General features: G+C 38.0%; 1 protein-coding gene across 3 annotated transcripts in view; it reads right to left on the bottom strand.

Annotated features, from left to right (window-relative positions):
- Positions 1-1,876: 1,876 nt before the first annotated feature.
- The window catches only part of ABCA5 (ATP binding cassette subfamily A member 5), a 56,254-nt gene continuing 30,760 nt past the window's right edge, over positions 1,877-27,370 (bottom strand). The window contains exons 20-39 of one of the 3 annotated variants that reach the window (XM_077833103.1): positions 26,817-26,986; positions 25,561-25,688; positions 22,048-22,185; positions 20,621-20,734; positions 19,698-19,868; positions 18,597-18,710; positions 17,257-17,394; positions 16,572-16,646; positions 15,588-15,679; positions 11,652-11,775; positions 10,677-10,794; positions 10,489-10,580; positions 10,147-10,322; positions 9,601-9,676; positions 9,412-9,506; positions 7,979-8,098; positions 7,474-7,623; positions 6,107-6,186; positions 4,361-4,416; positions 1,877-3,802 (exon numbers count right to left, since the gene is read on the bottom strand). In XM_077833103.1, coding sequence (XP_077689229.1) covers positions 3,695-3,802; positions 4,361-4,416; positions 6,107-6,186; positions 7,474-7,623; positions 7,979-8,098; positions 9,412-9,506; positions 9,601-9,676; positions 10,147-10,322; positions 10,489-10,580; positions 10,677-10,794; positions 11,652-11,775; positions 15,588-15,679; positions 16,572-16,646; positions 17,257-17,394; positions 18,597-18,710; positions 19,698-19,868; positions 20,621-20,734; positions 22,048-22,185; positions 25,561-25,688; positions 26,817-26,986 — 2,335 coding nt within the window. In that variant the 3' untranslated portion in view covers positions 1,877-3,694. Of the gene's footprint in view, positions 3,803-4,360; positions 4,417-6,106; positions 6,187-7,473; positions 7,624-7,978; positions 8,099-9,411; positions 9,507-9,600; positions 9,717-10,146; positions 10,323-10,488; positions 10,581-10,676; positions 10,795-11,651; positions 11,776-15,587; positions 15,680-16,571; positions 16,647-17,256; positions 17,395-18,596; positions 18,711-19,697; positions 19,869-20,620; positions 20,735-22,047; positions 22,186-25,560; positions 25,689-26,816; positions 26,987-27,370 lie in introns of those variants that run through there. The other 2 variants (XM_077833105.1, XR_013347864.1) reach the window with 2 other exon arrangements.

Below are 27,370 nucleotides of genomic sequence, written 5' to 3'. Positions count from 1 at the left end.
TACCTGCCCAAAGGCAGGAGGATGGAGGATTTTCCTAAGTCTAGTATCTATGATCTTTTGGAGAAAGAAAAGGTTCAGTATTATATTTAAGTTTTCAATCCTTTTGGCCAGTTGTGTTTTTCTGAAGCTATTATGTCTGCTGCTGGCCACGGATACATATTGAATGTGCCACTGTGTGAGAGTTAACTAGATTTATTATCTTTCAAAATGTATTTGAATGCGAAAAAAGTGAAACAATGCTACATCAGATTTCTCATATTAACCAAATAAGACTGCAAACACTACCCAATGCTTATCGAAAAGTAAAGTTCGTCTATAGAACAGGTTTCCTTGAAGATGATAAAAAGCAAAAAAATAATAGTATGTTGGCAAGATATAAGGCATAAGCATTACCTTGTATTCACATAACGAATGTGTAGTGTGGGTTATTACTCATTCACGGAGGATCTGATGCGAGGGGCATGATCTAAAGTTCGCTGGAGTCAATGGAAAGGCTCCTATTATGTGCATTGATTTAATAGGTTTTCGGATGAGATCCTAAGAGTGTAAGCAATGGGATATGATGTCAGTAGATATGAAGTCCGAAGTACGGGGGTATCATGTAGTGATAAAGAAAATTCCAGAGTAAAACAGATATGTAGAATAAATGGGATAAAGACAGCACATCAACACAAGCTCTGGGTAATTATTATTCTCAGCCTCATCTTTGTTATAAAATACAGAGAAACTTTCTTATTACATTGAACAAACTTCTGCTCCGTCACTGCAATCCAATCGACTGATTTAAATCAGTGGCAAGCTTTTTGGGTAGGGACTCTCATTCACTATACAGTGGTACAGCACCCAGGACAATGGGGCATCAGTCTCGAGATGCCACTGCAATATACGTGTTAAATAAATACACTACAACAATAGCAATAGTATTGCATCAGTGTAACAGAGCAGAATTTGGCCCAGTCAGTGCCTTAAAACAATTCAGCGGACAATCATTCTATTTCAATATAAACTGAGTTACATTACTGCACATTTCAGTGCAAGACGGTTCCACGATATATGGCTTATTAAAGTGGACAGATTGACTGTATACCAGCTCCTGAAAGGTAATGTGCCCTCTCCCTTCCCACTCAGCATAGGGATCGCACCTCCACGCAGGATATCAAGGTCTAAGTGGGATTCACAGGCTCAAGTGCAATATGTAAGAAAACAAGATCCACATCATTCCATGCAATCCTAGATGTACAGAGAAAGAAGCAAAAACTGTACACATATAGGGCTCATTCCTGCCCCCACTGGGTCAATTATAAGACTTGCATGGAAATAAATGGGAGCCTACACAGGCAGAATTAAGCAATCAATTTTACATTAATTATTGCCCAATGGTACACAAATGTTTGCCTTAGAGCATAGTTTTCTGAGTTCTGAACATTTTAGAAAGGAAGATGATAGGAATTTTCTAATCTTAAGGTAAACATATGTAACTGATATGTCTTATGTGTCATGTGTCTTCAGATATACCGAATATTTGCACAGTGCATTTCAATTAATACATTCTACAATGCAATCAATTGTTCAAAAACCTGAAATTTTGATTCTAAAAAGCTCAGATTAAATAGCCAATTAGATGAATTGATTCTTTCAATTTTTAAATCAAAGATTTTTTCTTTGGAACACACGCAGGATTAATACTTACTCTCAGATCTGAGGATGCTGAACCACACATGGGCTCTCTTATTATTTCTTCGACACAGAACAATTTTGCCAGATAACAAACAAAAGTTTTCTTAGTGACAAGACAATATCTGCTTTTGGAGTTTACCCTTTTTGATTTATGATGAGAGAAAATGAGCATGATAGAAATAAGAAAGCACTCTCAGTGAACTGGACATGGTATTGTATTGCCTCATTACTATTGCAACAAAGATAGATTAGAAAGCATTGGTGCACAAGCCTGTAAATTCACGGTCACAGAAAATGAACACACCTAAAGAAATGCCTTTTAAATGTGTGTTAGCACACGTGTTCAACAAAACAGATTGTTTTAACAAAGAATAGAACTAGAAATGCTCACATTTATGCAAATTCCATAAAGATATATTCATTTGGTGGTCACGCTTTTACAAATATAGACTCAAAGGAACCTATCCAGCTTTGCAAACCACATTTAAACTTACAAGTGCATGCATTATACATTTTTACACAACCTACAAAGGTAACTTGATTAGAGTTACACCTGCCAATTTGCATTAAAAAGGTTCATAATGGTTAACCACGTGCCATATTATACTAATGTGTAAATATTTTTCTGTTGAGTGGATCCCAAGCTAAGTTTATTATATAATTTAGGGCCCTATTTAGCGATGAATGTTGAATTTCCTTTCCCCCCTCTTTTAAAAAAGCAAAAAGGGCCTCTGGCCTCTTCCAAGCAAGTTTGTGAAGTGACAGCTATGTCCCTCATCAGTATGCTATAGATCATGTGCCTACTGATCAGCCGGGGAGGTGCTAGCCCAGAAGAGGGCAGAGAACAAGGGAAAAAGCAGAGATTAGTTAAAACACACACACAGGTTACACATTCTGAAGCAGCATAGGACTGGAGGAACATTATGATGAGAAGAGACTAACGAGTATGGTCATCTGGATACTAAAGTCCATATATGGCACAAAGAGGAGGAGTTTAAAACTGAGATACAGCAAATAAACTCAAGAATTGAGGTGATGGAGCAGGATCCGTTATGGAGGCACTGTGGTATCATACTGATTATTTTGGATAAGGAGAGTTGACCTGAGATATACCATACCAAACAGGAGCATCAGGATTTTGATCAGCAGGATCCAATGGGAATTTAAAGTCAGCATATAAGTTAACTGAATTTTACGTATCGGTATTTGGTATCATATAAACAATTTAGGCTGAACTAACCAGCATCATATTCCATGATGAACCCTGGAATCAGGCAGTTAAGTGAGTTGTCTGTATAGCAATCTAGTCTACATGGAATTTTATGTAGAGGAAGTGACGATAAAGCTTACCAGAACACTATCGGGCAGTTAAAGCTCAAAATTGACTTCTTTAAACATCCACCTTATATCTACATGCTTACCCCAACTCAGACAAGTCACTGACTTCTGGCATTGCTATATCTTCTGTGCTGACTTCTATTTTTGTGACTCTTTTCTAGTGGTGCTGCCCTGGTTCTGTGGACCCCTGCCTTTGCTGGAAGCTCCCTCTTGAAAGATAAGCAAGGAAGAAGTTTGATCCTGGAGTTGAGCAATTATATACTGATATCACACACTGAATAGCTGAACAAGCTCAAGGTTGGAGTTCTAGAAGCATAGACCACAGATTGACCAAAACAAACAGGAAATTATAAAGGACTAAATTGTCATTTACCATTATCGCTTCAAAATAGGACAGAGTAAGGTGAGTGGATCAGAAATTTTAAAAAACAGACCAATTATATGCAAGCAATAAGAGTCCTCACAAATAAAGGCACTCCCACAGTTGCATAACATTGATGGATAAGTCCAGGCAGGGGAAATATGCTCGAAGTTTACAATTATTATTTTTGTTTTTCAAGTCAGATATTTTTCTCAATCTCAACTGCTTTCTTAGCACTCAGCACACATTACAAGAAACAAAAAAAGACAAAAGTGAACTGTAGTGTACATCTATTGAATCTGACAGTATTTAAAGAGCTCAAAAAATGACTCTGTCTTCCTGTGTTCTTTCCCACCAAAGTGTGCTGTTTAAGGTTCCAAAACTATTATCTTCCTCTTCTTGTTCTTTAGCAAGCTCCACAAAAACCTAAAACGGACGAAAATGGCATCAACAGTGTATTCAGTGTAAGAGCATTCAGACTGCAAGGATTGGAGTGCTTACCAATCAAAGAAAATTCATGGAAACGAATTACAAAAGTGGGACCTATTGCACTAGTATCTGAATAGGTATACTGACCCTTCAGAATGAGAGTTAAGATTTCTTTGTTACTATAACACAACAGAAGAAGAAGTAGCCTGTACCAGATGCAAGTTGCAGAGTATCCAGTGTCAGCAATAATAAATCCATGGATTTATCCAGTTTGCGCAGGCAAATGACATGGAATTTATTTAATCAAAAGTTAGTAATTCCTAATGACAGGGATTTGCTTTGTTCCAATCGTTGTAGTTTCCATGCCTTTTGTTTTTGACTCTTACTTACACTCTTATTTTGAAAGTCAATGGGATTTATGTTCTTAAATGTTTATCTCATTTTTGGAAATGGCACTTCAGCTCTTACTTGGCACTTTTGAAAATTTTACCCTATAAAACTATAATCCACAGATATTTTTTTTTACAATTATGAAATAAAATTTGCTTCCTATACCTGTTCCAGGGTTGCTTGAGAAAAGCTGTACTCCTCGATATTAAAGGCATGTTTGGCTGTTAAAAGGATTAAAAGAATGCACATTTAAGAACAATTAATCATCAAATGCCTCAAAAGGACTTTATTTAAATCTGTATTATTAAATGATTCAAATATCTACTGTTAAATTCACTAAAAATACAGAGGAGTTTTACAATTAGATGGCCCAGCTCAGTGCAATGCCATGTTAGAGCAACTGGTTCAGGTCTTAGGTTGCAGTCTCCCTCTCTCCAGAGTGGGAGGGGATTGGAACAGAGACTGGAAGGTGGCATCCACGCAGTCGTAGAAATTAGACGTGGAAAAGAATCACTGACAGTGTCATCCATCCAGCAGTACCAAAAAACCCGCGACACTATGTCTTGTGTAACAGACTCTAGCTGCATCTTTACTGAACTGGTTTAACACTATACCTTGGAATATATTTATCAACATTCAATCTGTTGATCCTCAGTCCTTATGGCCTATTTTCTTTGAAAGCCTTAAAGGTGTCTGGGTACCCTCGTATCCAGTCACAATCCTCTCCAAGACCTTCCTCTCATGTACGGAGTCAGGCTCACCCTCTGAAGGTGTCTTGGGGCTGCATGAGGAGCAGCAAGGTCTTATTCCACAAGTAAAAACTGTTACGGGTTTAGCTTCAACTCCCAAGCCCTAACCTCTGTGATAACAGGCTACAATCACCATAAACTTTCTCCATTCCCACTGAGAAACCCAGTGACCCCTCCTAGCCATAGCCTGATATCCCTGCAAAAAGAAAAAAAAAAAGGGGGGGGGAGAGAAGGGATAAGCTCCAGGCATTTTGAACTGATATGCTAATACAACGTAGTTCTCAGACTCCTAGGGATGATGTTTAAATTATCTGTACAGCGCCAGGGCTGTGAGAGTAGATTTTCAGACAAATACAAAAAGGGTTTCTTTCAAAAGGAATATATAATCTGAGTTCAATATTGCAATGACTCACAAAACTGTGTGCATTTGGTGGTTGGCATATGGGAAAGACAAGATTACAGTGATATAAAACTTTTGGGGTCTGATCAACACCACTGACTTTACATATTCAGAGATGTTAAGGTGAGAAAGGACTATTATGTTAATCTACTCTGAACTGCATAACACAGGCTATAAAACGCCATCTGGCCATTGATTTACCACAGCATCTCTTTAAGAAATGCATCCAATTTGACTTCAAAGATTAAACAATGAAAAATCTACCACATCTCTTGGCAATCTGTTCCAGTGGACAATTACCCTTACAGTTAAACATTAGCACCTTATATCCAGTTTGATTTTTTTTAAGTTCAACTTTCCGTCATTGAAGCTTGTTGTGTTCTTTGTCTGCTGGATTAAAGAACACTCTAAAATTAAATATATTCGTCCACTGTAGGTACTTATAGACTGAGATGGGAACTGAACCAGGTCCTTGTTGCATTCATATCTGTTTAGTTCTTTTTACCTTGAATTGTGTACATAGGTTAAGAGTACAGCAGGGTTATAGAAGTTAATGGGTTATGAGGAAATAAAGTTAAAAGGGCAGGAGTCATGGAGTGGAGGTTAGCACTAAAAAGCTAACTGTACCAAGTGGATTTTGAGGAAAGATGTGAAGAAGAGTAACGGTACATGGTACACAGGATCAAGGAGAATATTTCAGGCTGCACAATAGGCAAAATGATTTCTATTTACCTCGTTTGCTTGGCAAATACTTGGCCTTACCTTCTTCCAGTTTAGAAAAAGACTGAGAGAGCGACTGTACATCTTCCTTAGGAATTTTATATGCCAAAATGGAGGCAAAACTGAAAAAAAACCCATAAAATACAGTGTGAGATTTTCCCAGGCCAAAATTGCTGAAAGCAAAAGGAAAGAAAAAAGTTTCACATGACTAAGCGTAAGTTCATTTTCTCAAGGAGGAGGCAAAGCACTGCAAGCTAATCATATAGTGACACAGGGACATAGGAATTGCCAGTGTGGATCAGATTATTTGGTCCACTAACCTGACAAAGGCCAGAACCAGACGCACCAGCCAGGACTCCTTTCAAGACACCATCAAAATTCTGTGTCAGCCCCCTTTGGCACTCGAGACAGAATCATCTGCACTGTCCTCACTTATCAGGTATTCTCTCTGGTGGACAGTTCAAAAATCTCCCAACCACCTGGTTTAGTCCATTTAAAAAGGGAAACTCCAAGGTCACATCCTAAGAATTAAGAGGCTGACAGAGTCACCTGGCAAGTGTTTGTTACATCCCAAATTTCTTGGACCGGGGCAGGGGTAAAGATCCAGAATGGAAAAATCTGTCACCAGATGATCTCCTTTCTGAGATTGACCTCTCCACCAAATACTGCCCCACCTGAAAAAAAGTCTTTGGGTATTTCTAGGATAGGCTTTTCCTGGGTCCTTGTGAACAGTAAACAAATTAGAAGAAGATATTACTGTTAAGAGTGTGCATTTATCCACTGACAGAAATTCAAGTAATTTAGTGTTTCAATAAATTTATGACAGGTTTCAGAGTAGCATCCGTGTTAGTCTGTATTCACAAAAAGAAAAGGAGTACTTGTGGCACCTTAGAGACTAACCAATTTATTTGAGCATAAGCTTTCATGAGCTAATGCTCAGATAAATTGGTTAGTCTCTAAGGTGCCACAAGTATTCCTTTTCTTTTTGCGAATAAATTTATGGAAGAACTCTTGATGACGGGACAAAAGGGATTGGACCAAGTACTCCTAGAAGAGGCTGAAGGCAGCTCAGACATTTGCAGGACTATAGGTACCATCCATATTTCTTGGAGTGGGAAAGAGGTCACTCTCAGCAAGGAAATTACCAGGTCACAACTGTTACAAAAGCATAATTTTGGTCTTGCTATCAATAAAGGTATTTTTCTTTGCTAGCTTTCACGACATGTTCTCTTTTGTAGGCTTATTTTCGTACATATTTTATGTAAAATGTGGATAATATGATATCACTAATTACTTATTCATAACACACTGACAAAAATGAAGCATGCATTAATACAAATATATATTTTTCCTTGTAAGGACTGTATTTAATAACTTTTATTTCATCGCTCTATTTAATAACTTTTTACCTTTCCTGATGATTTGCATTTGGGAAGATGTGCAAAATCTGCCTGTGAAGAAATGCCACCTGTTGTACGCCTGCTGTTTCTTTTAATTTAATTTCCAAGAAATAGCCTCTGCCAAATTTGCTCTTTAGATGCTGAACTGAACCAATGCACCTACAGATCGTTGAGACAAATATAGAGACAAATATATAGCAAAGCTGTTTTCAATCGTTTCTTTTTAGGAATTAGATTATTTTATGACAGGTTTCAGAGTAACAGCCGTGTTAGTCTGTATCCGCAAAAAGAACAGGAGGACTTGTGGCACCTTAGAGACTAACAGATTTATTTGAGCGTAAGCTTTCGTGAGCTACAGCTCACTTCATCGGATGCATGATTTTATGAGAGGCTTGAGATGAATACAAATGTGGCTGTACTTTTTGAATGCTATAAATGTGTTCAAGCTGAGAGACACCATGTTTCTCTTATGCAAAAGTTCCAAATATCCCTGGACGACTAAAGTCCTCAATACCTTAACTGTCCAGACACCAGGATTGCAACTCTATCACACACAGCTTCAGCCTCTTCCATATAATGAGTGGTCAGAATAGCTGCTCTCTGTTTGCTTTTAAATGCTGCTCGAATTGCCCTCCTGAAAATGAATGAAAAATAATAACTACAGCTACAAATTACCTTTAACATGACATGTCGTATGTTGGGGAAATAATACTTTAGTTATAATTAACACAAACTCCTCAGCCACATGATCAGCTTTTTTCATTCTAGGGCAAAGAAAAGCAAATGTATATATTTCTTTCAGTTATTCTCAATTAAAATATATTAATGTCAGTATTTTGCAGGGCTTTGGACGCCCACTAGTCTCTTAATCCCAACAGCCTTATTATTAAAAGAAAACGCTAATTTAAAATGCAAAGTCAATACTGGGAAGGCACACAGAAGCAGTTACTGATCCTGTATTAAATCTTGCCTATGCTGGCCTCTGGGAGAAAATTTCACAATTTGGGGAGAAAGGAGGAAACATTTCTTTGGTGGGTTATTTTTCTTTAAAATGATGAAAGAAGCTACTCAGAAGTTTGGATTGTCAGAGTAAGTTCTAGGAGAGATGGGTTAGCAGGAAAAGAGCAGTTGCAATGATCAAATGTGCATGATAAATTCTTTTATCACGTGGTTCTGCAATTTGTCAGCTGGCTCTCGAATTCATCCCCTGGATATTACTATGACAAGCATGGTATATCCTGTATCAAAAAACACAAAATGGTTTGCTACTTGGCTTCCAGAGGCACTGCCTCTTTCTCCATCCTTTGTTACCACACTGGTGACAAGCAGAGGAACTCAAACTGGAGCTCCTTTGGTTTAACCTTGTAGCTTCGCATTACCCAAGAGAGTCCCACAACTCTTAAAAGAACTCTCCTTCCCATCACATTACAAAGCCTACCCAGTTTCTTAGGCATCTGGGGAGGGACAGCTGTAGGAAGAGGATGAATTTGAGGAGCTCGGTTTATTATTCCTCAATGGGCCAATATTATGGAGGAGTCTATTCTTTCTGTCCATTGTATTCTAATTATGTTATTATTGTATTCTAATTATGAATTTTAAGTTGCTGTGAAAGCACTGAGTTGCGAATGTATGCTTTTGATTGTTATAAATCAAATGAAAGATTTAGCTTCAAAGGCAAATAAGCTATTAATCTGTAAATGATTTGAAGACAACATGCAGAGGAAAGCAGTTTATACAAAGCTAGATTCTTGGCAGTGCACAGAGGTAGCCTTCCTTAATGTTAACAGCAAGTTATTCACATGACTGGAAAGAGGAATAAATACATGATTTGGCTATACTAATCTATGGCATGTTACCACTGTGACCTTTGGAGTAAGAATATTACTATCATATTATCCTACAATGTAGACTTTTTTTAAAAAAAGTGTGGCATAATGTTACACTCACCACATGTGCTGTTTGGCTTTAGGATCCATACCAGTAGATGGTTCATCTAGCAACGTAATCTGGGGATTACCCAGCATACTTAGCGCAAAACATAACTGACATGAAAGAAGGAAGGTTAAATATGATTACACAATAGGCCTCATGTTATGAAAATACTGAATTCAACTTCTTTTAAAACCTTCTTCATACCTTGCGTTTAATTCCAACCACTAATTTCTTTGTTGTTTTCTGTAGATGGTTTTTCAACTCAAGGGCACTTGCAATGCTGCAAAACACCCAATGCACAATATCTGTCTCATCAATCACTGAGAACATTGTTTAAGAAAGCAGATAGATTATTAATCCTCAAAATATGCTTTGTCATTTCTCTTAGTACAATTGTTAAATAACTGGTTACTCTGCTAATTACAAAAATTATTCTAATGTTTTTTAAAAAAATCCTTATAAAAGTTTTTACATTGCTACATCTTATGCGTCTCTCTTAGAAATCACTGAGTAAGCTGGATGTTTTCAAGGTGAAATAAAGATGTATATAAAAATCAAAGGCATTACATATTGTTGGGTTTGTCCCTTCCAAACCATAGTCACCTCTTGCTCAAAACTGCTAAAAGCAGTCTACTATTGTCAGACAAAAACAGAGGACAAGAAACCTATGACATCTATTGTAGACTATTAACCTATTAGAACCCAGCTAAAATATGAGTGCAAGCAAAAAATGCTGAAATTCATTTTTACCGTTTTACAACTTCTTCCACATCAGTTTTACTCATTCCTTTGACAGATCCATATATTTCAAAATGCTCCTGCAACGTAATATCTGGCCAAAGTGGATTTACTTGAGGACAATATCCCACAAATTTAGCAGAATGTTCCTCACTATTCAATCCTAAAGAATAGTCTCCCATCAGCACCTATGGAAAGACAGGCCTTACTAAACAGTATTTTCATAGGCTTTGCTTGTCTCTATAAAGACCAAAAACTATTTAGAGATGCTGGTGACCAAAATGGTAAGAAAACAATAAACAAAAAATAGATAGCCCAATTCCTTTTCTATTAGTTCGCAGCGACATACTGCACCTGGCCAGCAGTTGGTTCAACGTCTCCCACCAGCATGTTAATCAGTGTGCTTTTTCCAGCTCCATTTGGTCCTAGCAATCCAAGTATTTCTCCTGAATAAAATAAATACATAAATGACAGACAGAGTGTTACCCATGCATTCCAGGAACAAAATATAGTACTTCAATGGTAACTAATTTAACGCCAACCTTTTTTTACGCAAAAAGAGACGTGTTTAGTTGCCACTTTCTTTATTTTTCTCCCAAGAAGAAAATCCTTCCTTTCATCATATTCTTTATGCAGACTGCTGACCAGAATTGCTGGTTTCTAAAAAACAGAATATAATATAATAACTGAATTATTTTTTAAAATATAAATGACAAAAGCACTCGCACCAATGGACAAACTGAAAGTTTATCGCAATAAAATATGGGGTTTTTTTTACATTTACCGAGGTTAGACAGAGAGATTTAGATATTCCTGTCTTCTTAGTAAATCATTACATTTCTGCTTCACCATGGCTACACTTAGGGACAAGCAGGGGTTATCACCATTATCTCTACTCAGAGTCCCTGTTTTTCACTTCTAAGTCCTCATTGTCTCTATATGCTGCAAAACCATTTTAAGGGTCCGATTCTGCACCTGATCCCTATGCAGACAACAACTCTTAGGAAGCAGCAGCAGAATTATGCTCAAAATTGCTGTCAGAGCTGCTCATATGCAATACACAGCACATCTCCTCCTCCTCAAGGCTTGATCTCAGTGGCATGATGCACCTAACTCCTACTAGCCCGAAGTGTGAGTACCCGTTAGCTTGGAATCTAAAAGTACCAACCCAACCAGACACAGAGCTGTTCTTAGGGCAAGAATTCTAGGTTTTTCCATGGGTAAGAGGTGGTAAGCCAAATAAATTGACACACACAAGGAAGGCACTGGAAACAAAAGAAAATAAGTACTGACGTCAACTCACGTGAAAAAAATAGAATCCTATTTGCTCATCTGAATCTTTTTAATACAAAATAATTCAAAGAAGTAACTAATTCAGAAGACAAAAACAATATCTAGTTCTAATATTTCCAATTAATTAATTTATTATTTCAGAGCTGGCATATGTTGATTTCTTGATAGCAATTTTATCTGATCTCACCCTGTCCCCTGTGATTCAATCATAATTACACAATTACCTCGTCAGAGCTCTGGCAGCTTGTCTTTTCTTTAACCCACAACCTCTCTGCCTTTACGTCTTCATCCTCATTCTCATTATGTGGATCATCTTGAAATTTCCATGTTTTGATCTTTGTAGTAGTTCTAAAGAGAGGAACAAATATTAATTTCTGTTCAGTCGTCTTTAAACAGACAAAGCTTCCAGGGATTTCACTGGAGAGCTGCCTGATTATGGACAGAAAGATCAAGTCCTTTGCGTTTGTTAGGCAATAAACTCATGCAATTAGCCATATGTGAATGGGGAGAAAAAAAATCAGTGGAAAACAAGTCTTTAAAAAAATAAAATTCAGTTGTCACTTAACAAGAACTGCGATCAAAGGGAATAAGCCAAAAAACTGCACTAAAGTAAGGCTACTGCTAGGTCACGCCATAGAAAATCAGGTCATTTAAACGTAAACAAAGCCCTTTCCCGTTGATTCTTAGCTACAGAAATCGGTGAATATTAAAATTATTTCACAACGGTTACACTGGTCTTACTGTTATAAAGAATGAGGTAAATCTCCAAAGACGTTTATGATGAAATAGCTGTACAATTTCTATTAGCCTCTAGGAACAGTGTGCAGATAGATGCCACAGCCCATAGTCAAAATTTTCCCCCTACAGCCCCAATCCTGTTAACACATATGAGCAGGTATTTGACCAGTTACAAGGGTTTTACTCCTGGGGAAATTCTGCGCCAAAAAGTTAAAAATTCTGCAACAGAAAATTAAAATTCTGCACACAGTATTTTCAAATTCTGCATATTTTATTTGTTAATATAACACCATATAATCACACCAGTTTCAATTATTTTTGGTCATTTATTTCAAAATACTTGTCAGCAAGTATGTCTGTAACAATACAGACGACAAAAAAGATTCAGAAAATATTTGACAAATAGATTTCTTACTAGCCATATTAATACAGAACTCTGAGTAATTATTCATTTCAACTACAATACAGAACCATATTTCCCACACCTCTCTACCCGCAGAAGCAGTGAAAAAGCTGGAGGGAGTGAGCGGTAATGGAGGAGCTGAGGGAGAGGGAAATAATTGCTGGGAAGATGTCTGGGTGTGAACTTGGAGGGTTGTTGGGTATGGGTGGGAAAAGTATGGAAGAGGGTTTTTTTGGCAGGGGAGGGGAGGGGAGGGGAGGACTGTTAGGGAGCTTCCCCCATGCAGACCCTGGCTAACCCCTAGCCTCTCCCATTCAGTCAGGCACATGTGTCCCTTCACCCCGCTCAGACACCACTCCCCCCATCTGCATGTGTCCTTGCACCCCCTGTCCACGTGTCCCTCCACCTCCACTTAGTCACCCACTTCCCCCATCCCCACGTGGCCCTGCACCTCCTCCCCATGTGTCTCTGTGCCCCCACTCAGCCACCTGCCAGCCCCATGTGGCCCTGCACCTCCCTCCTCCTGTGGCCCTGCACCTCCACTCCCATTCAGCCCCTGTCCCAGGCTGTCCTCCCCCACCAGCCCTTATGAGCCCCTATCTGTGACCCCCACCCCCAGCAGCCCCACATTGTCTGTCTGCCCATTGCCTCTGTCTCCCGACCTGGCCTACAGGCACTGTGAAGAAGGCTCTGCAGGCTCTTTCTCCTCCCTAGCTGACTGGCAGCGGCTGCTGTGTTCTATTGCCACAGCACCCTCTGGTGGGCATAAGGTAGAATTGCCAAAACTTTTCAGTAGAAGCTGTTTCTGCGCAAAAATATTAAAAATATGCACGGCTCATTAATTATGTGCACGCACAGTGGCTCAGAATTCCCCCAGAGGTAAGGTTTGCAAGATCATGGCCCTTGTCTGCATAATGACAGAACTCTGAAATTGTCCAAATATTGGTCTTCCTTCAATATTTTAAGAGATAGGTATATCTTCTGCCTGATAATTAATTTGCATATTGTACTTGCTTTTATATAGTTGATGAATACAATTTAAACTTAGATCAAAGTGTAAGGATTGTCAAAGCCATAATTTATTGGTGTTTAAAGACACAGTCCAGGTGCTCTTTTTCTTGTAAAGTATTATACCTTGCATAATATGTATCACCACTTGATTGTTAAAACTATGTACCAATGCAAATTGGCGACATTTATGCAGATTTTTATGTACGATTTCTGAATACTATTCATGCTGGTTAAATGAAAACGTAAATGTTGAAGTGTCAAACAGTATAAGGCAATAAACACATTTCATTAATGCCAGTTTAAAATTTTGAATTAGATCTGTTTCAGAGGGCATATCTATTGTTTTGTAATATAAATATTTGCATTAAAGCTTGGTAATATGTTCTTCCCAGTCGTAATTCTGAAAATCCTTTAAAAATAACGGTCAAGTAAGTAACAAGTGTTTGCATATAGGACTAGATCCTCAGAGAAGCAGCCATTCAACCAAAGGGCTACTCTAAGTTGTCATAGCAGCCACTCCACCTCCTCTTCCCGCTCACCTCTGGCATATCCAATATGCCCAAAGAATCCTCAGCTACCTACCTACAAAAGGGACTTAAGAGCCCAGGATCTGGCCCACACATTCTAGTGCCACCATTGTCAGTTATAGTAAGCCAGCAATTAAATTTTTCTACTTCAATAGTACGTGAATAGCTTCAGTTACAAGCTCTTACATTTAAAAGCCAGAACACTTCTATATACTATAATATTTTGCACTGGTATAATGCATAAAACATTGTCATATTTTGTCTCCATTTAGTGGATAACGTCTGATAACATCTGTTAGTGATCCATGATGTCTAGAAAACCAAGCATTTTTCCCTAAACATAATACTTATTTCAGTTAATGCTCCCTTCCTGTAATTTTTACCTGTAGGACTTTCTAACTGTAGGTCTGACTGTGCAATGGCAGTCAGAAAAGCTAAGAGAATGCGAGGAACCATTAGGAAAGGGATTGATAATAGAACAGAAAATATCGTAATGCCACAACATAAATCCATGGTATGCTCACACCTTGAATACTGCATGCAGTTCTGGTCACTCATCTCAAAAAAGATATATTGGAATTGGAGAAAAGTCAGGCAACAAAAATGATTAGGGGTATGGAACAGCTTCTGTACTAGGAAAAATTAAAAAGACTGCAAATGTTCACCTTAGAAAAAAGAGACAAGGTGGGAAACCATTAAGGTCTATAAAATCACGAACGGTGTGGAAAAAACGAGTAGGGAAGTGTTATTTACCTCTTCACATAACACAAGAACGAGAGGTCACTTGATTAAATTAACAGGCAGCAAATTTAAAACAAACATAAGGAAGCACATCTTCACACAGTGCAGTGGAACTCATTGCCATGGGATGTTGTGAGGGCCAAAAGTATAATTAGATTAAAAAAAGAATGAGAAATTCACATTGAATAGGTCCACTGATGGTTATTAGCCAAGATAGTCTGAGATCCAACCCCTGTCTGTAAATCTCCAACTCCCAAAAGCTGGGACTGGACAACAGGGGATGGATCACTCAGAGTTGCCCTGTTTTGTTCATTCCCTCTGAAGCATTGGGCACTGGCCACTGTGAGATGACAGAATACTGGGCTAGATGGACTGTTGGTCTGACCAAGTATGGCCGCTCTTACAATTTTACAGAGTTAACCTGAGTTGGACACACAAATGTTATGAGGGAATGATCCTTATATTAGTTGTTCTAGCAGAAAAGCATTATCTAAATTATGTCAGAGACATACGTATTGATATAAGGATGATCGCCAGTACAGAACAAGCAATGTCTGCACTGTTTTAAAACATCAGGATAATGCAATAGGACATATTACTCCAGTGACAAAAGGATTTTTGTTTTATCTTTGGTGGGCCTTCTGCTGCACATTAAATACTCCCAGTTAGTGCTACCAATACTATCTTAAGATGGCTTTTTCAATACAGAATAAGAAGAGATCCTATTAAGCAACACAGACCTGAAAAATGGGTCCTCTCTTATCGATTTACCTCCATTTTTCACTTCAAGATATCGCAGGAGGAACAGCCACACTACACACTGCAAATAAGGCTAAGACAGACAGAAAAACAGTTACAGTTAATCAAAACATTTCTAGCCCCTTGAGGCCAAAACAGTTGTCCATGGGATGAGTTCTATGAAATGTTGATTCCCTCGCAGCAGGAAGGTGTTCATGACAGACTCCAAGGCAGTGATATCACGTCACTAATTAATTCCATTGGAAGTCAGATGGGTATATTTCCAAAAACTGTTTCATATGGCATAAGTGCTCTGTGTTGTTATAATTAGAATATATTTCCAGTTTTGTATAAAATATAAATGAGTTATTTAAGAGTGAAATATGTTTTAAATCAGTACTTCTTAATTAATATTTCTGAAATGGTTTTCTGAAGTTTGGCCCACAAAACAGAACAGAGAGGAGAGGAAAACGTTATTTTAAGTAAACTGGATATGTCAACTTTCTCTTTTAAAGAATCCACTCAAATCTGTCGTAGGCCAAACCCTTTGTTACTATGTGAAGGCTGTAACTTGGCCTCAGTTAAATGAGCCGGTATGTCTCAGTCCAGTTCCTAGCAGACAAGAGACTATATCACAAAAACAACATCTCAGCTGGGCACTCGTTGGCAGACTCAATAGGGAGGCTAATGACCGAACACACAAAGTTTGAACTCTTCCATGATCCCAATCAGCAGTCTTATCTTCCAAGGGTAGGGCTGAGCCACACTGCTGGGGCACTAGGTGTTGAGCTGAGGGAGTGGGGCAGTTTATGCCGCTGTTGCCTATTCTGTAATCATTTTTTGGCTGCAGAGCAGTAGTTAATCCACTATCTGTTATAAGCAAAAATAAAATTCTTGAACACCTTACAACAGGAATGTCTTTAGGAAGTGGCTTTTCATTCAAAGTTAACATTTCCTAACGTATTTGACAAACAACTGGTGCTTACCGCGATAACTGCTACCAAGAGTTTGTCCCAGGGGTCATGGTATTTTTCATTCTTTTGTAGGTGTTTCCATGATACCTGACAATGTGACGAATATTTACACAAAGAACTTTTCATCAAATGCCACATTTTACAACTAAATTTAAATGCAAATTATAATGAATTATTTAAGACATTTTATTTATACACTTTATGAGCCTCATTCAGATTTGCACTGGCTTTACATCAGTGCAATTCCATTGACTTCTGTGGAGTCACTCCTTGTTTACATGGATGTAGAGAGAGATCAGAATCAGGACCAATGTATTTTGTCAATTGCAGGCTCCCAGTAATCAAAACAGCTCAACTCCACAGACAGAGGGACATGGAATTTGCCTTTATGTATTTAACAAATGCTCTGTTTCTTCCAGATTCTGAAAATAAAACATTTAGCTTACAACAAGGGGATAATAAAAGAAACTTTTTCAGCAGTTGGTGCTATTTATAACCCATTAAATGGCCATCAGGCATATTACAGGTCAATGCAGAAGGCAAAACTCCCCATTCACTTTATATATATGTATGTATGTATGTATGTATTCATTCTATTAGCCCATGTACTAGGGCCCTTGAAGTGACTTTCAAAGTTCTCAAGTTAAATTCCTTATAAAAAGGAACCAGCCAACATCCCAACACCCCTAAAGCTTACCTTTATAAAAGTAATCAGGCATCCAATAAGAGGATAGATGGGAATGAAGGCACAGAAGACATAATGAAAAATGGTGGTTACCATGAAATATCTCAGAAAGAATGCTACTTCAGTGACAGCAGTAGAGATCAAAGCAGTCTAAAAAAAAAAAAAAAAAAGCAAAAAAAAGCCACGTATTTTTATCCAAGCCTATCTCACAAACTGACATGGTTATAATATTTAATACAAGTTGTGACAAGTTAGAAAATTGTCTGTATTATTTCTTAGGAACATTATGTATGATTCTGTTTCCTTGTTCAATTTTATATTGCTGCCTGACTCAGTGCAGTTAAAACAGGCTCTAATGGGGGGTTGTAAAGGTACCTAGGATGGGTAAAACAATGACACAGATGAGACAGCTTCTCAGGTACCCACTGGGCCTTCAACTGGGGGAAAGAACCTACCTGGCTGGCACCGACCAAATGAGCACGTTTTCCTATTTCAAGGCTAGGGCGGATATGAAAAAAAACACTGAGGGGTTAAAAAGGTTGGCTGGCAGAAAGCGAGGGAAGAAGCGGTCAGCTCAGCTGGAAGCTAACAGGGACACAGTCAGCACGCAGCAAGGCTTGACATACAGACAGACTGACTTGAGACCCAGGGTCTGGGAGCAAGTTATGTGTAACTTGGTGCCCAGAGAGAATGGGGGACACCAACATTGTCATGCCTACGTAGGGGAATGCCAAATATGGGTAAGACAACATGCATATAGGTCTTTGTTATTTTTAAATCCACTTCTCTCAATTGTGTGTACCATCCGAGCATCTTTGTTTTGAAGAAACTGCTTCTGCATACTATTACTGACCACTGGCTGCCAAAAATAGAACTCTGGCTCAGCTGCACCTACTAGGTAACATGGTTGGCACCCAGAGAAGTGTAATCCAGAGACCCAGTTGGAAAGTGGTTGGCTTGCAGGATCCTACACCAAAGAGAAGTGGAGGCACAGGCTGGCTACCAGAAAGGGGTGCACTCGAGGGACAGGAAGATGTTCTCTGAAAGAACAGCCTGCCCCAAGATTGTGACACAAGTAATCCCTTGTCTTATTCCACACTGAGTATAACTATTCAAAAGCGTGTGTTGCTGTGGCAAGGAAGAGAAGCAAAGAAACATGTATATTGCCTCATAGTTAAACCCTTTGTCGTTTACTTAATTTCTCTCCTTTTCAGATGCAAGTTCGAGCAATGTCAAATGGTTTAAATATGAGGGAATTATTTTCCAGAAATGATAACTGAAAAAAAATGTTGATTTGGCTTGAGGGGAAAACATGTTTAAAGTTAACTAAATACAACAAGAGGCAGACTTACCATTGAAAAAATAAACGACCAAAATTCTTTGGTATTTTGCACTTTTTTAAAGGTGAAAGAGAGCACATAAGTGAACAGCACTACTGATGGTACATAGCCAATAAGGCAAAAGATCTACAAGGGAAAAAAAAAAAGACATTTCTTAGAAAGATTCATCATATACCATGCTGTCAGAATACTCAGTATACCCAGGGGTACAAAGCTGTTATTGACATTTATTTTGTAAATGCCTGAATACTTTTAGAGTACATTTTCATCTCCAGTTGATCCTCTGTCAGTTAAAAGCTAATTTAATTGTTTTGAGATGCTGTACTCAGCATGATATGTGCTATTAAAACTGTCTGCTAAAAAATGCAAGCAGGGCAGCAAGTCCCATCTCTCAGTTAAATTTAAATCTTTTCTTTATATCGTTTCTCAAGTGGCACTATCGGGTCTCACATAAACACTAATGATATGCATATTTTGGTAAGCATTGCAAGTTTCATCCTCGATTAATTTCACAAACTTTTGCAGAAATTAAAACAAGAGCAGGCATGTTGGAGGGAGGGATGGAACCGCAGTCAAATGATAGCATGCCAAGTACAAAAAGCTCAAAGGAAAACTCAAAGTTTCATAGTTCTCACCTAAGAGAAGAGCTCTGGCTCGAGAAGCATGGACCCTGGAAGGCCTGGGATCCCCAGCCTCAGGGCAGGGGACCCTGGCAGGCTTCCCCAGAACAGGGTACTCTTGTAGCCTCAGCTGTTAAGGAGCCGTAAGTGTGGGAGCTGGGGCTCTCAGCTCCCTGTCTATCTGCCAGGCAGGCTGCTGTGAAGGTGGGAGTTTGGAAACCCCAGTAGCCTAGCAGGTGGGCATGCTAGTAGGAAGCCAGTCAAGTTTCCAACAGAAATCTGCCTGGCAGACTGGGTTCTGTCAGAACTTTGTCAAAACTGAACGGCCTCATTTAGATGAAACATTTAGATTTCAGCGATCTGGCAAATTCCAGTGAAATACCATTGGGTGAAATTTTTCCGACCAGCAAACAAAAACGAACACGTCATATTTCTTATATACTTTGATAAAGAACTTTAATGAGAACAGAGAAGTAAATAAAACTAGACTTACAACAGCAAGGAACTTCCAAGTATCGAAATAAACACTATGATGAAATGCAAATAAGCTTCCTATCATCAGAACAAGAATAATGAAAAATAAAGGAAAGTCAATGATGGCTTGTCCACTCCAGTAAGCAGATGGATAAAGACCGGAGATCTTAAGCTGAGTGTAGGCTTTGATCTGTTAGAGGAAATAAAATTACAATAGGTGTCAAAAATGCCACAAATGGCAGTTATGTTAATTCTTATTAATGCTTACACAACTTGGGCCTAATTCTGCTCTCAAATATACAGGCTTTACACTAGTATCATTCTAGTGTCTTCACTGGAGTTATTCCCAATTTGCAATTTTTAGGTGCCAGGGGAGGAGGTCTGTGTATCCACATTTTTCCACAAAAGAACTTACTAGTTTTGGGAAGAAGGGATAGAAGCAAAACACCCAGTATGAATATGGACTGAGTGCCCTCTATGATCCTACTTTCTTTAGTTTCAGCTAGGCATCCAGCTGGTAATAGGTTATGAAAAGACTAGAGTGCCCAATTCCATCTCCAAATCTACAGCTAGTTCTTCTATATGCAAAAATCCCGTTTCTGCTCACATTCGTATTTGAGTCATATAATTTGTCTCTGCAACTACTTGTTAGTCTTATATAAAATATAACTTTATGTACATTTATTCTTGGGGTAGGTGCATCCAGTAAACAGACACATTTAAATTTATTTGAAAATTGAGGAGTCCTGACACACCACTTGGTTCTGAAGTTGTTGTATACTCTACGAATAATCCCACCATTGCGTCCCAGACAACAGCCATTACCAAGTTATTACTGCATGATTATATCATCCAGTAATGGCCTTAGAAGAAGGTTTTATATTTGTTTACATACTGAAGATTTAAAATGACCCAAACTGCATAGTTCAAATTGAAGATTACCTTATGGTTTTCTGCATTTTCCATGGCAAAATATGGTGGCACCCCCGTTACAATGATTCCTAGTAACATTGCTTGAAAAAAAGCCTCCAGTCTGAAAACTGTGTCATCAGTCTCCTGAAAAATAATTAGACTTTGGCACTGGGAAATCAGAATATACTAGAGACAAAAAACAACTCCTCAAACTTTTTTTTTAAAGTTTCTAAACATGATTTCCTGTGCTCTTGTACCTAGACTCCTAACAATGTCACTTTAGTTGCAACTTATTATAAAAGTCCTGTGCACATTTTTCTGCAGTTTATAAAATTAATATGGTCAGAAGAGAAAGAAAATGGCAACTATGAATAGTTGACTACTGTAACCGCCTCTTTGCTATCCTTGATTACTGCAGCCTTGCTCCTCTCAAGTCTATTGAGAATTCTGCTGTTAAGATCATCTTGTTGCTTTAATCATATTATCGCACATTTTGAGTCTCTCTTCTGGCTCCTTGTTCACCTCCCCATCAAATACAAGCTTCTTGAGTGAAAATCCTGGCCCCAATTAAGTCAATGGCATAACTCCCATTAAATTCAACAGGACTAGAATATCACGCTTTGTCTTTATCTTTAAGGCCCTTCAAAACTGAGATCCACCCTACCCAGGTGATCTAGTAACGCACCAAAACATTGACCTCCACCTTCGTTCCGCCAACATTCCCAGCCTTACTGCCCATCAGCTCAATCCTATACAACTGTGTGCTTATATATGGGAAAAACTCTGATAAAATTCTACCTTATCCTGTTCCAGAACCCTCCTTATGACTCACCTCTACCACAGTCTAATCAAAGCTAGGTGGGTGACAAGCTCTGATCACTCCTCTTGCCCTCTCCCTTTCCCACTCCTTTTCTTGCTACCTCCAACCACCAGTTAAAAATGCCCAAACCTACAGTACAACAAAGGTGTGCTAGTTCATCACCATACTAATTTGAGTTTGTGTCATATTTCAACCCCCTACTCATACTCTGTTTGTGACCTTAGATTTGGAAACATCTCTTTTCTATGTTTGTAGAGTGCCCTGGATTGGGTCCCTCGGGCATCACTATAATATAAATATTTACTATGTATAATTATCTTTAAAAAATCTGAATATGATTTTTTAAATTCAAAGCTGTATTGCTTAATGTGCAATATTTAATTACTTTAGAAGCTTTAAATGGTGAAAAAGATAGTAATAAAATCAGCTTGAATTAAACGGCCACGCTTAGAAATTTATTGAATCGTTCTGACTTATAGCTACATTTTGTCACATGCTCCAATACAGGACTAGCCTCAAGAAGTGCCTAAATAGTCAAAGCCACAAAACTGCATGCACAACTGTGATTTTGCTATCATTTCCTTTGTAATTAGGCAATTTTAAGCCTATGATACTTCCTGATTTGAACTCCACCTACTTGAATGAATGGGTTACTCCAGATTTGAATATTCTCAGTCACATTTAAGTTGCGGAGAAACAGGTTGCTAATGATGTTCATCAAAACAGGCAGAGAGTGCACCATAGTGCTGTTGAATACAGCTGTAAAAATGGAGCTCTACAAAGAAAAATATTTTCCATGTTAAATTTGCAACATGAAGGTTAGCACTGAAGGTTATTGTTGGAAGAAACCCTTTGTACAATATAGAACTTACTAAAAAGTATAAAGAAAAGGAGTACTTGTGGCATCTTAGAGACTAACCAATTTATCTGAGCATAAGCTTTCGTGAGCTACAGCTCACTTCATCGGATGCTGTAGCTCACGAAAGCTTATGCTCAAATAAATTGGTTAGTCTCTAAGGAGCCCCAAGTCCTCCTTTTCTTTTTGCGAATACAGACTAACACGGCTGCTACTCTGAAACCTAAAAAGTATAGTAATGCAGTACAAATATTCACAATCTAAAGGGCAGAAACATAACCAAATTAATTCCAATGAAAATAACTTTATGAAAATGTGCCCTTTAGCTACAAGGTTGGTTGTTATCTAACTTTAATACTTGTTTGCACTGCTGTTGCAGCAGGGTTGGGTCCCATGGTCTTTGAGAGACAAGGGGGGTGAGGTAATATCTTTTATCGGACCAGCTTCTGCTGGTGAGAGAGACGAGCTTTCGAGCTACACCGAGCTCTTCCTCAGACCACTCTTGTGACATATGGGGGCAGATATTCAACTGGTATAAACAGTTATAGTTCCACTGAAGTCAGAGCTATAACAATTTACACTAGCTGAGGAATTTGATGTTAACTTTACCAAGAAATGGGAACAAAAGGCAGGACCTTCGTGTTGCAAATTGTTTCCTCTTAGTAACATGAGGTACAATCCATGTTTCTTCAAACCTTACCATGTTCTTCCACTTCAGATCACACGTTGGACTTCAAAGACAGTGCTTTGATTTACATATTAATACACGCACTCCAAGACACGCACTTCTCTTTCCATACTAGAGCGTTGTTGCAAGAGCAGTTTGGGTGAGCTGCGAAGGTGAACTGAGAATGAGCTGACAGTCTAATATGAAAAGAGACCGTGTTGGGTGCACAGATTTAGTACATTAAACACCCAGATGTTTTTGATGTTTAATTAAAAAGACCGTTTAAGTAAAATACACTTAAAGAAATTCCCTCATTTACAGTATTAATCCATTGTTATCATATGTTAAAATATCTTTTATTTTATTTTTTATTTTTTAAATGAAAGGTGTTTAGAAGGACTGCAAATCTGAGGGTTTATTTTTTATTTAAATGAAATCAATGTCAATTACACCAAAGAATGAGTCTTAGATTCAGCTAGAAATGTAATCACTTGTGGTACCATTCATGTTTTCACATCCCAGGCACATAGACTGTAAACACAGCATTCTGGATAACTTACAAATGAAATAATTGATTTAGAATGCCATGCATTTACATACTGTCAGGCATATAAAAACAAATTAAGTAAGTTCTCTCTTGACTTTTGATTTCAATATGGAAAAATGTGCAGTGGAAATTTTACTAAGCTAGTGTAATTAGTATACTGAAGGTACGTTTACCTTGCTAAAATTTCCAGTCTATTAATAGACAAGCTATCTTCTGCCAGGCAGAAAGCAGTATTTTCTTCATTTCTTCATTACCCCACATTTGAAAAGTTCTAGAATTAACTTATTCTTTAAAAACCCTAAGTGTCTGGAAAGGCTAGTGGAGGTTCGGGTTGCATAGCACAGACTATATTTAACTGTTACTATCACCCTAATTGAAATTAGGGCTGTCAATTAATTGCAGTTAACTCACGCAAACTCAAAAAAAATTAATTGCGATTAATGGCAGTTTTAATTGCACTGTTAAACAATAGAGTCCCAACTGAAATGTATTAAATATTTTGGATGTTTTTCTACATTTTCAAATATATTTACTTCAATTACACCACAGAATACAAAGCGTACAGTGCTCACTTTATATTATTATTTTTATTACAACTATTTGACCTGCAAAAATAATTTTAAAAATAGTATTTTTCAATTCACTTCATACAAGTGCTGTAGAGCAATCTCTTTATTGTGAAAGTGCAACTTACAAAATTAGATATTTTTGTTACACAACTGCACTCAAAAACAAAACAATGTAAAAATTTAGAGCCTACAAGTCCACTCAGTCCTACTTGTTCAGCCAACCATTATGACAAACGAGTTTCTTTACATTTATGGGGATTAATGGTGCCTCCTTTTTTACAATGTCACCTGAAAGTAAGAACAGGCATTTGCATGGCACTTTTGTAACAGGCATTGCAAGGTATTTACGTGCCAGATATGCTAAACATTCGTATGCCCCTTCAATGCTTCGGCCACCATTCCAAAGGACATGCTTCCATGCTGATGACGCTCGTTAAAAAATTATGTGTTAATTAAATTTGTGACTGAACTCCTTGAGGGAGAAATGCATACCTCCTGCTCAGTTTTACCTGCATTCTGCAATATATTTCATGTTATAGCAGTCTTGGATGATGACCCAGCACACGCTGTTCATTTTAAGAACACTTTCACTGCAGATTTCACAAAATGCAAAGAAGGTACCAATGTGAGATTTCTAAGGACAGCTACAGCGCTCAACCCAAGGTTTAAGAATCTGAAGTGCCTTCCAAAATCTGAGAGATACGAGGTATGGAGCATGATTTCAGAAGTCTTAAAAGAGCAACAGACTGATGTGGAAACTACAGAAAAAAAAAATCGACCTTCTAATATTGGCCTCTGACTCAGCTGATGAAAATGAACATGCGTTGGCCCACACTACTTTGAACTGTTATCAAGCAGAACCCATCATCAGCATGGACGCATGTGCCCTGGAATGGTGGTATAAGCATGAAGGGACATATGAATCTTTAGCACATCTGGCACATAAATATCTTGTGACGCCAGCTACAACAGTGCCATGAGAATGCCTGTCCCATTGTAAACAAGAACCTGGCAGCATTCTCTCCTGCAAACGTAAACAAACTTGTCTGAGCGATTGGCTGAAGAAGTAGGACTGAGTGGACTTGTAGGCTCCAAAGTTTTACACTGGTTTATTTTTGAATGCAGGTTTTTTTGTACATAATTCTACATTTGTAAGTTCAACTTCCATAATAAAGAGATTGTACTACAGTACTTTTAATGGGAGAATTGAAAAATACAATTTCTTTGGTTTTTTACAGAGCAAATATTTGTAATCAGAAATAAACATAAAAAGTGAGCATGGTACACTTTGTATTCTGTGTTGTAACTGAAATCAATATATTTGAAAATGCAGAAAACATCCAAAAATATTTAAATAAATGGTATTCTGTGATTGCGTAACAGCCCTAATTTAAATATGAGCAATGGTATCATCTCCTGAAAACATCTTTTAGAGAACCGAGCACCAAAAACTACTTCTGAGGTACCCAGAAAAGGCCAGCAGCACCACAACATGGGCCCATCTTCCTTACCTGTTCTGAAAGCGACACATTTAAAGCTGCACTGTGGGGTGCAACCGACACGTAATCGCTGTCATTGAACATCTCAGTCAATATCTTCTGGCTTCTGAGAGCACTGATGAGATCATCAATATTTGATCCTAGTATAAGGCAATAAGGAAGAAGACATGACTATTCATCACAAAAGCATCTGGTTGCATGCAAACTTTACACCGAAATTATGAACGCATTTATATCAAGATAATATGAGAGAGAGAGTAGTTCTCCCATATAATCTTCTTTATGAGAAGTTGTTGTTGTTTCTCTACATGTATAGACTCTTCAAATATTTTAAATAGTGCTTATGTTTTGATTTTAGCTCCCTCCTTCAACATCCACACAAAAAACGTAGAAAAAAGGAAGGTTTTTTGCTGTGTACATCAAATTAAAGTAAATTATAGTTCAGAAATGGATTATAAAAATACCACAGGGCACTTGGATAAGTTTGGATACTCAAGGTTTCAGTGAGAGAGACTCGTTTTAACTGGAGTTATTTATCATGGATCGGACATTACTCTCTTTTGGAATTCAGGGTTCAGACAATGGAGGTTATAAGGTATACAAACGGCGTGTGTCTAAGATACTGGACACCCAATGTGTTTTTCTTATTGTCATGACTAGAGGTTCATGGACTTTACCCAGCAAAACCTTAAAAAAATAAGGGTGGATGGATATGGAATTTAACCACGCTACTTTTAAGGTGGACTTTTCAAAAGTGCTCAGCATTGGCCTAACTCTGATCCCACTGACTTCAGTGCTGGGAACTTCTGAAAGTCCCACCCTTAAATTGCATGGGTGGGTCATTTAAGAAAGCCATTTTCATTCCCACAGCAGCATACAGAGTCAGAATGCCCCACAATGGAAAACCTGAAGAATTTCTGGATCTTAATCATACAGCTCCTGACAGCTCCGGTTTGAAACAAGTTTGGATAGAGGTTCATTCAGCTTTAGTCATCACCCATGACTGATTAACACTGGAATGTTCCCATGTTAAAGAATATTAGATGCTTTTATGTTTTCTAAGTTGCAAATTAAAAAAAAATCCAACCACCAGCCATTCATTGCAGTGATCATTCTTGTAGCTCCAGGCTACATTCCACCTCCCTTCACGTTATGTGTGGTTTAATCTCTCATACCAATGGGATGTTTAAAAACACCTTCTTAAAGCTGGAGTATTAAATACACGACAGTAATCCAGTATAACTGTATTTGCTTTTTTTTCTTCTCACCTGTGGAGTTCTGAAGGAGGAGACTTGTTTTGTACTTGTTGTGTTTTTCTCCAGGCTTCAGAAAGTACAAATCTGGGGAAAGTTTGATTGGAACCACAGAATTTTTGAAGTAGTGATGTATAAGAAACATTAAAATCTGAACTGCAAGAAAAACTAAAAAAAGCAACAACCTGAAAGAAATAAAGTGATTTAAGTAAAGTTCAGTGGAAACTGATCCACATTATTTGCATATTATTCAAAACAAGTTGTCCCTCAGGTGTCAGCCTCAGACTCACTATAGATACAGACATTATCATTTCAGTTAATGGAAGTCTAATCATGAATACCCCGATTCAGTCCACAGACTACAGTTAACGAAAACTAAATATATAAAAGGCAAAGCTCGTTATTCACTTCTTACCATAATTCAAAATTGCTCTGGAAAAAAGGAAGTGATTGTTGGAGGCTATCGCAGGCAGCAACGTAACCAAAATAGTATATACATCATATTATCATCAGTGTTACCTACAGAAGAGGCTCATGCCGAGGGAAGCAAATATTCAACAGCAGCAGCA

Source organism: Eretmochelys imbricata, chromosome 14 (assembly GCF_965152235.1).
Source record: "Eretmochelys imbricata isolate rEreImb1 chromosome 14, rEreImb1.hap1, whole genome shotgun sequence".
Taxonomy (NCBI): Eukaryota; Metazoa; Chordata; order Testudines; family Cheloniidae; genus Eretmochelys; species Eretmochelys imbricata.
Note: the sequence above shows the minus strand (reverse complement) of the source record. Positions and strands in the feature narration are given on the sequence as shown.